The sequence below is a fragment of the Manihot esculenta genome, chromosome 4 (genome assembly GCF_001659605.2).
Source record: "Manihot esculenta cultivar AM560-2 chromosome 4, M.esculenta_v8, whole genome shotgun sequence".
Taxonomy (NCBI): domain Eukaryota; kingdom Viridiplantae; phylum Streptophyta; class Magnoliopsida; order Malpighiales; family Euphorbiaceae; genus Manihot; species Manihot esculenta.
The window spans coordinates 32,714,037-32,727,578 of NC_035164.2; the positions used below are offsets into that span (position 1 = coordinate 32,714,037).

Sequence of the window (13,542 nt, forward strand, 5' to 3'; positions counted from 1 at the left end):
GAAAAGAGAGGAGTTATAATCACAAACTCAAATCCATATATATATCACAATTCATATAAACATAAAATTCGTATCTAAATATATAAGATTTCCTTGGGTATATATGTAATGCAGATATGGAAACTGCTGTCATTCTCACTCCGTAAGGAAAGTTTTGTCATTCTCTCGCCAAACTATGCTCCAAGGCATAGACCCTTCTAAGACTTGAACAATCTGCATCAATTAGCAATGAGACAATAATGCTTAAACGTATAAATTTTAACTAATTAATTAATAAATTAGCATTGACAGGGAGAAGATAATTAACTTACAAATAGATTATTAAAAGTTTGAATTTTTGTAAACATATTAATATTTTTCTTTCTTTTTTGATATTTGATCAGTAATTTTGTATCATTTCTAAATGTTGTTTATAATTGTGTCCAGCGATTAAAAATTGAAGTGTTATAACATATTATGATAAAATATTTGTTATTTTTATTAATTTTGAGATCCATGTGATATTTTAATAAGATTATGTAGATTTTATAATTTATTAAAAAAATGATTTTACCTTTCAAAAAATTGCTTTTATCATAATCAACTATAAGTAATTATATTTAATTAAATAATTGATAACTTAAATTTAATATTTAAGAAAACCCTATTAGAAACACAATCAATTAAAATTTTATAACATTCTACCAAACATATATATGGTTTTACCTGTCGCATTTTTGGTCGAAAGCGCGAAGATTTATATACGGAAGCCGCAGCGCAAGAAATCATTCTTAGCATCTCGTCCTCATCATATTCTTGCAATCTGGAATCGACCAGATCGGTAAATTCACTATTGTCCAATGCTTGCCCAATCCGATCCTTAGCCTGCACGTTGATAAGTGGAAGTATTAGTTTTTTTTTTTTTCTATGGAAAATAAACTTCTATTCTTTTAAAATTATTGCAATTATTTTTAATGCATTCGAGTGTAGAATTGTGCATAGCTTTTGAGTTTGAATTAAATTGAAGAATTATATTAAAAAATTAAAAAAAATATTGTAGGAATTAAATTCATATTAAAATTATTTAACTATTTTAATTTTGATTCTTTATTAAAAATGTATAAAAAAACTGATTATATAATAATAATAATAATAATAATAATAATAATAATAATAATAATAATAATAATTTTAGTGATATTAGAGTTTTATTGTATAATTTTAATAATATGATTTATATATTATATAGATCTTATATAATTTTATATATTTATATACAATAAAATGTATGAATAAATATTATATTTTTTATTATATATAAATATTATTATTATTTTAATATTAGTTATTTATTATTTTAAAATAAATATAAAAATATTTAATTTTATCTGCGATCATTAAGATTTCAACTATATTTTAAACTAAAATTAAAATAAAATAAAAAATAAAAATTACAACTAAAATTGAAACTATACTAAAATTACTTAAAATTATTTCTATAAAAAAATTACTTAAAATTATTCTAGAATGATATTAAAATTTAATTTTAATTCTAATTCCTAAAATTAAAGAATTTGAAATTTAATTTCAATTCCAATTCTTAGTTAGAATTGTAGTAAAATTAGAAAATGAAATTTAAGCTGATACTAACAATATATTATTTTTACAGAATATGAGTTTATCAGAAAAATTCTATATTATAATTTTATACACATTCGAATATATAGATATATTTAATAAAAGAAAAATAATAATAAGTATATATAGTTTAAATATTTTTATATTATATTTTATTTTGAATTAATTTATAATAATTGAATTTTAATGTCAATATTTTTTAATTTTTTACTTAATAAACAGGCAAAAGAAAATCAACGACAACACTGTCAAATGTTATGACTGCATTTTTACGATGTTACTTTGAAATTTTATCCAATAAAATTTTTAATTTATAAATTTTTATAAATTTATTAATTCGTATAATTAAAATAAAAAATTAAAATTTTGATATTAAAATAATAAATATATAAAAAATATATATGCACGTGCGAAAATGAAACTAGTATGTCAAAAAATTAAGCTATAATGGATTAAAAAATAATTTTAACAAATAATAATTTCCATTTCAAAAAAAACAAATAATAATTTAAAATTAAATAAAACTATATAATTTAGTATGGGAAGATTATAATCCATATATTTATAGCATAAAAGTATTTTTTAAAAAAATATTATTGATATTTATTTATAGTAATATTTATTATTGCAGTAAAAAAAATTATATATTTTTTTAAACAAAATCTAAAGTTATACTAACGCAATATATATATTATCATGAAAGAAAATGAAATTATCATATCTTGAAAATTTTATATTATAATTCTACACTGTCAAATATATAAATATATTTATTAAGAATAATAAAATAATAGATATATATAGTTTAAATTTTTTATATTTTATTTTATTTTGAGTTAATTTATATGATAATTAAATTTTAATGTCAATATTTTTACATTAAAGATATTTTTTAATTATTTATGTGAAATCAATATATATAATAATAAAAATTTTTACTTAATAAATAGACAAAAGAAAATCAACAATAGCACTATTAGAGTATTATGATTACATTTTATAATGATAATTTAAAATTTTATCAAATAAAACTTTTATTTTTATAATTTTTGATACATTCATCAATCATGTAATTAAATTAAAAATATTATTTGAAAATTAAAATATTATCGCTAAAATAATAATATTTTATTATATTAAGATATAGTTACTTTTTAATACAATATTGTTTTTTTGTTTATAGTGTACTTTATAATTGTGCTATAATAATTTTTTAAAAAATTAGATATGTAATAACTTTAGTATTATTATGTAAGTAAAAGTTTTCTATTTTATCACAAGAGAATTACAAGTGCATGGCATGTGTATATCTATAATGTATATAAATATAAAAAAAAAAAAGAGAAACACTTAAATTTCCATAAATACCCATGATATTTTTATATTATTACAATGAAAAACTGATTTTTGGAGTTAAAATAATATATGAAATTGATTTATTAAATTAATAATTTTAATTAGTATATATATATATATATATAAACTCTTACATTTTAATTTTTAAAAATTAATTAAAATTACATTCAAATATAAAAATAAAATTAATTTATCTAAAATTTAAATATAAAATGACGTAAATATCATATATTTTTTAGTTATATAAATTAAAAAAATAAAAAAATTATTAATTATAAAAAAATGCCATGCGTATAAGAGAGTGCCATACCCATCTAAGAATTGTGCGGCGTTGATCAACTGAACGTCCTCTTCCAGTAATTAGTTCCAAGAGGATTACACCAAAAGAATAAACATCTGCTTTCTCTGACCCTCCTCGTCTACCATTCCCATGCCTGCAATGAAAAAAAGAATGAAAATCTTTGGTAGAGGAACACTTAAAATTGGTGTTTTTTTTTTTTCTGTTATTTTTTTATTTTAAAATTTTAACTGTTTAAAGTGTAGTTATCTTCTATCATTTAATTAATAAGTAAAAATATCTTACATTTGAGCTCCCCTATCGCTCGTGATGTGGGTAATATTATCATCTGTAGAAAAAATGGAAAGTCCAAAATCTGCCATCTGAATCAATAATAAATTTAAATTAAAATATTTTTCCATATAATCAATCTAATATTAAAAAAAAAAAAACAATTGAACAGAGTAGAGTAAGATTACCTTACATCCAAGCATCAAATAAATAAAATCACATAATTTTTTCAAAATCTTCCAAAACTTTGACATTTAACTGTGGATTTAAAATGTTAAAATTATTATTTTTTAACGAAAATTAATATATTACCTTTAGTTCAAAATTATTATCAATAAGAATAGTATTTGGTGTGAGATTTCCGTGTATGATTTGAGGCGTACCTAAAAAATATATATATTAAAAAAATTAAAAACTATAATAAAAAATAAATTAATAATAAAAAATAAAAATAGCCTGAAAGAGTGCAAATACTTACATTGATCATGTAGATATTCCAATCCTTTTGCAGAGTGTATTGCTATTTTCATTCTCTCTGACCAATCCAAACTTTTGGGAGTTTCTATATATATTGTTAAGAAGATGAACTAAACTCAATTAAGATTAGAATATAAATTTCGAATAAATTTTTTTTATTATGATTTGATTTTGCTTAATTAATTTAGGATTTATATTATAATTTTCTTGGTTCAGATTTTTGTGGTGGCAATGAAACTCTGACATAAGGTAAGGAATATAGTGTGAGGGAGATGCAAGTCGTTATAATAAATTTTTGTATAAATATCTCAATGAAAAAGCGCTCACCATATAAATGATATGTCAAGTTTTTGTTGGGAACAAACTCTGAAACAAGCAATCTATTGAATCGGTCGCTGCAGTGCCCAATCACTTTAACAAGATTTGGGTGCCTCACAAAGCCAAGGTAATTCATCTCCTGCAATGTATTTTCTGATGAGGTTATCCTAAGTAGCTTGATAACAACGTATTCACCATCCAAAGTAGCTCTATACGTTTGACCAAAAGCATCCTCGCCAAGGAGATTTGCTACGGAGAAATTATTAGTTGCCATGGCTAGTTGTATAAAATCATATTCCTTTATTTCAACATTTCGATGTGTTTGACCTGACCAAGTTATAATACAGTCACGATCAGTTTTGGAGAAAATTTTCAATAAATAAAAAGAAAAATTAAAGTAAAATGCATTAAGAAAACAAAAAAAATAGAAGTTCTCATATATATATATATATACGAAATCACGAAATCATAATTAATTATAGTCATGAGAACTATTCAAATATCACTAATTTACAATGTAGTTGAACATTTTCTTTGTTGATATTATTATTATTATTATTATTATTATTATTATTATTATTATTATTATTATTATTATACATATGAGAGATGTACATAGTAACAATCATATGAGAGGTCTAAGGTTCGACTCCCCCAACCCTCTATTTCAAAAAAAAAAAAAAACAATCATATTTTATAAAATTTATCATTATATTATTAATATATATCCAGAGATCATACAAAAGAAATTGTATATATGAGATTCATCCCTTAGTTAATTAATGACCTTCCTAGAGAGCCAAAGTTTTCACCCCTGATGACGACTAGTAAATACATATACATGCTTGATATGTCTGAGTTCCGGTGAGGTAAGGAGATGTGGACGCATAGATAAGAGTCTGACTCACGGGGAAGTTAATAGCTCTGTTTGGGTAGTGTGAGAGTTAATAAGACTGAAGAATATGGTTCGTAGAGGTTGAGGTTATGAGGTAGGATATAGAGTTTTCTGTATTGATAGTTGCTGAAAAATTTGTCCTTTTTGTTCCATAGGTATTTATACCCCGGTCATGCTAGGACGTTCTGATAGTCGTGCTTTCAGATTGGACAATGACGTGCCATGGTAGGTATGTCAGGCGACTCATTAATGGCAGACATTCGATTAATAAATATTGAGCTGCTTGGCCCAGACTCTATCTATCACGCACATCATTTCTGTCAATCCTACCGCACGCATAATTATAGTCCTAGTGAGATCCATGGCACTTTAAAGAGGTTAGCCTACTTGCTCCGAGCACTAGTAAGGTCGGTTTGCTCGCTCCAGGTATAGATAAGATCACAGGTTTAGGAGGTCTAACCTGTATATTACATAGGTCGGACCTCCTAATGCCTGATTAAATCGGATGACTTGGTATGCAAGACTCTCCTGTTTCTCTTATACACGTGTCGCGATCTTAATAAAATCTGTTGTTATTATGTTATCAAATGTCCTTTCGCTTCTCCTATTGTTATTTATGATGGTTAGAGGAGTGCATCATATTCTAAACTTTACAACTAGGTATGTGCCCATTAATTTCATTTTGAGTTACAAGGAGTGGCCATAAGTATGTGTGAGGCATGCACGTATCCTCCCAGATGTGTCTTGATAATTGCCGTAGTTTGGGTCATCGAAGCGCGATTCTTTGAATGCCCATAAATGCTTCATTTTGAGTATAAAATACGTCTTCATCTCCATTTCCTTTCTTTCATCACTTTTGTCATTCTTGTTGCATCTGTTTGCTATTCTTAGAGTCTCTTGCTTTTTCCTTCTTCTTTCAAGTTTTTCAAATGTCAGGTACTTACTTCTTTTTTGATGGCTCATCTGCCATTCCCTCAGATCGAAAAGATCATCTCTAGGGTAACCCCATCTCTCTTCGAAAAACTTTCCATCGATCCTTCCTTTCCATGGAGACTCACTATATTCAAGCTCCAAATCTAAACGAAAGGATTGCCTTATTCTCTTTCCCTACTCCTCCTGATCTAGTGGACGCCCAGTCTGAGAGAAGACTTGTTTTCTATTTGAAACAGATTGATTACAACCTTTCTTTTCCCTTTTCTGGGTTTGTCCACTCTGTTTTTAGGTTTTACCAGGTCACTTCTCGAATGTTGATCCCGAATTCTATTCTGTTCATGAGTGCCTTTAAGGCGATATACTGAGATTGGGGCTTTGATCCCTCTTTGAGCTTGTTCAGGGCATTTTTCAATATTTTAAAGGCTAATAATGGATTCTTAAATTTCTGTAGTAGGAATGGCCTGACCATTTTTACTGGCCATAAGGACTCTATTAAGCATTGGGTAGATAGTTTTGCCATAGTCGGAGTTAAGGGAAGCTTTGACTAGGGCTTAGAGTTAGGATAAGGGACTGTTGACACTTTTTTTAATGTTTTTCCTTTCCTTTCCGAGTGGGAGCAGTTGTTTATATCGTGGTTGTTGGTCTTGTGGAACTGACAATACTGGTTGGGGTTCCTAGTCCTGGGATTGGACCATAGAGGTTCTGGCCATGTAATCAGGTTCTTGTCTTGTGCAGCAACCAACACTTCTACCATGGAGACATTCAATAGGGTAATGCCTTGATGAGGAGGGAGCCTAGGTTAGCAGTCAACTTCCTTGTTGTCTCGATATCTGTTTAGGGCCCCCAAGCCTTGATCAAGCCTCTGGTCTAGTTGTTCCCTTCTCCAATCCTCCGGTCGTCCTCCCGTCTGGTCCTTCTCTCTAGATTCTTTAGTGAATCGGCTGGTCCTTCTCTGCTAACGTGGTTGGAGATTTTCTACTTAGAGACCTAAAGAACTCCATTAAGATAGTCCCCTTCTGCATTGCTTCTAACGCTCTAGGTTCATCCAGATTAGGGATTGGAGAGCTTTTGCATTAAAACACTCTACGTACTCCCTTAGGGTTTCATCCTTCTTCTACCTAACTGTCTCTAGATAACTAGTTTTCCTCTTGGCCAGGACACTGACTATAAATCTCCCCATAAATGAACTAGCCAGGTCATAGAAGGTCTTAATGCTTTCTGCCTCTAGATTATAAAACTAGGTCAAGGCTGCACCAACCAGAGTGGTTAGGAATACTTTACAAAGAAAGGTATCAGAATGAGTTTGTAACTCCATCAAAGTTTTATAGTTGATCATATGATTCATGGGGTTGCTTGTGCCGTTATACGCCCCCATAGTTGGCATTTGAAACTTTTTGGGGATAGTCTCTTCCTGGATGGCGAGCCAAAAATGGAGAGGTTGTTCTCAAGCTCATTTGAGCTCCAGTTTGGTTTTTTAACTTGGCTAACAACTCTCCCTTTAGCATTTCTAGCTTTTCAGCTACTCCCTCATCTTTCATACTGGTTTTCCCGCTAGTCATCAGGGCTTTTGAGCTAGTGCCCTTTTCCTCACTTTCTATTCCATATCCCTCCTGCACATCATCGTCTTCCTCTATCAGACTCCTCACTTTGCGGCTTCTGGATTTGGCTGGAGGCTCCCTAACAAACACGCCTTCTCTTCTCTTTCGGGTTAAATGCACTATGGTAGCTTGGTCATGGTTTTTGGTTTTTGAAACAAAAGTTGGTGTAGGTACTTGGCTAGGGGTTGCGGTGATCGTTGGATTCATTGCTATGGGTGGGGTGAGACCCCTTTACTGCATTATTTGACTTATTCACATTATTGTTTGTTATAGCTGCATGGATATTGCTTGTAAGTCTTGGTTTGATATGTGTGTTTGTGGGATGGTATTTGCTGGAGTAGGATTGCTGGTGGAAGGTGTATTAGGCAATGTTTGAGTAGGAGGGAATGGGTATTAGATCAGGGAGTCATAAGGAAGATTCAGTCTCCCAGGAGCGATAAGGATGCTGTGTTTTAGGCTTGAGTAAAGGAGATATAAGGTGAAATCTGTAAATATTTTATATTTGAATGTGTCTAGTGGTTGAGATTCTTAGGGTGATTCGTTCCCTAACTAGTGATAGGTCTTTCGTTATTTACGGCAACTTCTGTTATTAATTCTCTTATTTAAAGTCGAATGTATACTGTAAAGAACACACAGTAGAGGCTTCTCTTCAATAAAATTACATCTTTTTCTCTTTCTTATCTTGGTATCAGAGCAGTGACGATCTTCTCATCATGGCTTCTTCAACACTTAATGTTGCCAATTTCGTCACATTGAAACTGAAACAATCAAATTACCCACTCTGGAAAGCACAGGTCTTGAGTTTAGCTGAAAGTCAGGAGTTGTCTGATCATCTTGATCATGGCTTCCCTGAGGATCAGAAATTTAATTCCCCTCCCAACCCAATTCTCGAAAACTACCAGCCACAACATTCAGAAAATTTCAAAACATGGCAAAAGTCTGACAGACTGCTTCGTGGATGGATCTACGGAACCTTAAGCGAGGAATCGCTCGGACTTGTCATCGGCTTGGACACTGTTCATGCTGTTTGGGGCGCACTACAAGATGCGTATGCCCAAGATTCACAGGAGCGGGAGTTCACTCTTCGACAATAGCTGACCTATTTTCGCAAAGAAGAAAATCGGTCGATCACAGAACATCTGCGATTATTCAAAGAGATTTGTGATAATTTAGCCGCAATTGGCAAAACTGTACCCGACGGCGAGAAAATATTCTGTCTTCTTACCAGTCTGGGTCCCCAGTATGAGACATTCACAACAACAATGCTAAAGCCACCACGACCAACGTATAATGAGTTGGTTTCACAATTGAAGAATCACGATCAACGTCGAACGTGGTTTTCCTCACAATCAGAGACGGGACTTGACCAAATTGCTTCGCAAGTGGCCTTCTATGGAAATCGACAACCTGCGTCCAGTTCTTCATCAAATCGTCGACCAAGGTTCAATTCTCAAGGGCGTGGTTTCTAGGCTCAGCAAACACAGAGACAAGGACAGAATACTAACACGAACTCCTCACAGCGACGACCTCCTCCGGCAGGCCGTAGAAGAATGACGCCGACCGAACAGGAACAGTATAAAGATGAAGTGTGTCAATACTGCAATCGAGACGGTCATATAGCAAAAATTTGCTGGTGGATTCCACAAAACAAACCGAACAGCCCAGCTCAAGCTCTTACTACACTCACATTGGATACTGATATCGTTGACACTGATTGGGTTGCCGACTCTGGTGCGTCGAACCATATGACAGGTAATAAACACTTGTTACATAGGCTTAATGATTACTATGGACCTGATTCCATAACCATTGGTGATGGGACTTTTCTTTCTATCGATGGTATTGGCACAACTACCATAGAACAAAAAAAAAACTTTCCAATTTCGAATATTTTATCAGTTCCTGCTTTAAAAAAGAATTTATTATCTATAGGCCAATTAACTGATGATTATCCCGTCAATTGTGAATTCTCTAATGTTTCTGTTTCTGTAAAGGATCGACAAACGGGACAGGTACTGCTACGAGGGCCACGGAAACATAATCTTTATATTTTGTCAGGACTCCCTAAAGCCTATTTTTCCAATTGGTATAAAACTGGAACAGCAGACATATGGCATCAGCGGTTGGGACATCCTCAGTCATCAGTAATTTCTATTTTATTTAATAAGAACCTCATTCATGTTCAAGGTTCCTTGCATTCTAAATCTTTGTGTGATAGTTGTCAGTTAGGCAAGTTGAGTAAATTTTCTTTTAGTTTGTCAACAAATAAAAGTTCATCTATGTTTGACAAAATCCATTGTGATTTATGGGGACCAGCCCCTGTTCTATCTTATGCTAAGTTTAAATATTATGCTTGTTTGGTTGATGACTACTCTAAATACTCATGGCTCATACCCTTGCGAAAAAATCTGAATTTTTTGTTGCATATAAGGCTTTTGAACAATATGTTTATCGGCAATTTGGCAAAACAATAAAAGTTTTTCACTCTGATGGTGGAGGAGAGTTCTTAAACACTGCATTATCTTCACATTTTCTTGCACAGGGAATTAAACATCAGGTATCGTGTCCTCATACACCAGAACAAACTGGCAGTGTCGAACGACGACACCGTGTCATTCGAGAATTAGGCTTAACCATGCTATACCATAGTCATGTGCCGTTGTTTATGTGGGTTGAAGCATTTCAGACAGCTGTTTTTTTATTAAATAGGTTGCCTTCTTCTGTTTTAGGACATGAAACACCCTATTATAAGTTGCATAACTCTCACTTTGATTATAGTTCTCTGCAGGTATTTGGTTCAAAATGTTTTCCGTATATATGGGACACCCAAAGACATAAATTTGATCCTAAATCGTGCTTGTGTGTTTTTATAGGCTATAGTGAAAAGCATAAGGGGTACAAATGCTTCAATCCCAAAACAAAAAAAATTATAATTTCTCGTCATGTGAGCTTTGATGAAACCATTTTTCCTTACAAATCTACATCCACTAATAAACAATTTGTTGCTCAGCTCATTGACTCATGGTTACCTTCCATTGAAACTAAAGTTTTGTCTCAAAGTTCTGATGATAGTGCAGGGTCATTACCAGGAAATTTCCCAGCAGAGATTGACAACTTGACCAATAAAAGTGGACCTTCACTGCTGCCTACTCAACAAACAGAACCGATCATATCAGCAATACCCTCTGGAAGTGTCGTTCATTCTGTCGAATCACCTACAGCACCAGAACCATGTTCAGCAGCTCCCATTCCACATCAAATTGAAGATGATGCGCTGCCCCTCGCACTTGCAGTACAGGACCAAACTGCGTCAACATCTTCCACAGCACCCAATTTATCAGTAGCTGCTTCACCAGCAGGTGCTGACTTCTTATCTGCTCGTCACGTCCGCAACATCCTAGAAACTGATACAGCGTCCGTAACCAGCCCACCAGCCTTGCCATCGGCAGATATTGTAGCAGATGCATCAGCAACTGTTTCACCACTTGCACAGATAGCTCCAGCGTCTTTTTTGCCTGACGGTGATCCTTCTAATCAAAGTTTGATGTCAACAGGCTCAACATCCGCTGAAATGTCAGAAGCTCAGATACAGGAAGAAGTGCTACAACCACGACATTCGATGGTAACCAGATCGCAGTCAGGTATTGTCAAACCCAACCCCCGATATGCTTTACATGGGTCTTTGTCTTCAGATATTCCTCCAGAGCCGAAAACAGTCAAAAGTGCTCTTGCACATGTTGGTTGGAAACAAGCTATGATTGATGAATACCAAGCTTTACAATCTAACCACACATGGACTCTTGTTCCCCGACCCACAAATGGGAATATAATAGGTTGTAAGTGGGTTTATAAGGTAAAACTCAACACTGATGGTCAATTGGATAGGTTAAAAGCTAGACTAGTGGCCAAGGGGTTTCATCAACAGGATGGGGTAGATTACACTGAAACCTTTTCCCCTGTTATAAAACCGGAAACCATTCAGTTAGTTATATTTGTTGCATTGGTGAAAAATTGGCCGATTCGTCAATTAGACGTTAAAAATGCGTTCTTGCATGGGTTTCTTACCGAAGATATCTATATGGATCAGCCCCCTGGTATGAGAGATTCTACCTACCCGAATCATGTGTGTAAACTCCAGCGAGCTTTATATGGCTTGAAACAGGCTCCGCGAGCCTGGTTCAATCGGTTGAGTATGTTTTTAATTGATTATGGTTTTTCTTGCAGTTTAGCTGATCCATCTTTGTTTGTCCTGCATACATCGGCTGGTCTATTGGTTTTATTAATATATGTGGATGATATGTTGTTAACAGGGTCTTCCATGGCTCTAGTTCAAACATTTTTGCAGGTTTTAAGCAAGGAATTTTCTATGAAAGACCTAGGACCGTTGCATCATTTTCTAGGAATACAAATTCAGCCAACGGATTCTGGGTTACATTTGAATCAAACTCGCTATGCCTATTCCATTTTGGAGAAAGCTCAGATGGTCGAATGTCAGCCGATGCCCACTCCACTTGTTCAACGTACCGGTAGTACTACAGAGACGACACCACTGGATGATCCCACATACTATCGTGGTCTTGTGGGCTCGTTACAGTATTTGACACTTACACGACCGGATTTGTCTTATAGTGTAAACTTTGTTTCCCAATTCATGCACAATCCAACTATCTCTCACATGAAATATGTTCGTCGTATATTGCGGTATCTTAAAGGAACCATTCATTATGGTCTTTCTTTTAAAAAAGATACCTCGCTTGTTCTTCGTGCGTTTTCAGATGCAGATTGGGCAGGTTGTCCGACCACACGACGATCCACTACCGGCTACTGTACGTTTCTTGGTTCCAATATCATTTCCTGGTGTGCCAAGAAACAACACACTGTTGCTCGCTCTAGTACTGAGGCAGAGTATCGGTCCATGGCTCACACTGCAGCGGAGCTCACCTGGCTTGAGTATCTTCTCAAGGACTTGCAAGTGTTTCCTGAAAAGCCGCCTATTTTATATGGTGATAACCTTAGTGCATTGCACTTAACCATCAATCCAGTGTTGCATTCGCGAAGTAAACATGTTGCTCTTGATTATCACTATGTTCGTGAACGCGTTGCTCAAGGAGTTTTGATCACAAGATACATTCCATCAGCCTACCAACTCGCTGATATATTTACAAAGTCCATGACAAAAACTCGCCTAGCACAATTTCGACGCAAACTATGTCTCCACCCTGGCCATAGTTTGAGGGGGGATATTAGATCAGGGAGTCATAAGGAAGATTCAGTCTCCCAGGAGTGATAAGGATGCTGTGTTTTAGGCTTGAGTAAAGGAGATATAAGGTGAAATCTGTAAATATTTTCTATTTGAATGTGTCTAGTGGTTGAGATTCTTAGGGTGATTCGTTCCCTAACTAGTGATAGGTCTTTCGTTATTTACGGCAACTTCTGTTATTAATTCTCTTATTTAAAGTCGAATGTATACTGTAAAGAACACACAGTAGAGGCTTCTCTTCAATAAAATTACATCTTTTTCTCTTTCTTATCTATGGGAACAACGTCATAGAAAAGCGTTGAGGATTTAGAGTTTCGAGAGTGATTTTCATTTTTCATGGTTGTCAATGGGTTGGTTGCTTGGTTAGCCATGGTGGATCTTAGTGAGTTTATATTTGAAAAATTCTGGTTGATTGGATAATCTTCTTTCGTTTTCCACATATGGCATCAATTGATATGTCTGAGATTCGGTGAGATAAGATGTAGACAAGTAGGCAAGGATTTGATTTATGGGGAAGTTA

General features: G+C 33.3%; 2 protein-coding genes across 2 annotated transcripts in view; both read right to left on the reverse strand.

Annotated features, from left to right (window-relative positions):
- On the reverse strand, positions 1-4,610 carry LOC110612680 (proline-rich receptor-like protein kinase PERK3). The gene is made up of 4 exons (XM_021753456.1): positions 4,384-4,610; positions 3,284-3,407; positions 706-864; positions 1-213 (listed from the first exon to the last, which is right to left on the reverse strand). The coding sequence occupies exons 1-4, from the start codon at positions 4,608-4,610 to the stop codon at positions 136-138; spliced, it is 588 nt and encodes a 195-aa protein (XP_021609148.1). The 3' UTR covers positions 1-135.
- Positions 3,594-13,542, reverse strand: part of LOC110612681 (proline-rich receptor-like protein kinase PERK3) — a 24,695-nt gene continuing 14,746 nt past the window's right edge. The window contains exons 8-11 of the mRNA XM_043955775.1: positions 4,346-4,663; positions 4,020-4,103; positions 3,854-3,924; positions 3,594-3,633 (exon numbers count right to left, since the gene is read on the reverse strand). The gene's annotated coding sequence lies outside the window, so the exon portion shown is untranslated. The remainder of the gene's footprint in view (positions 3,634-3,853; positions 3,925-4,019; positions 4,104-4,345; positions 4,664-13,542) is intronic.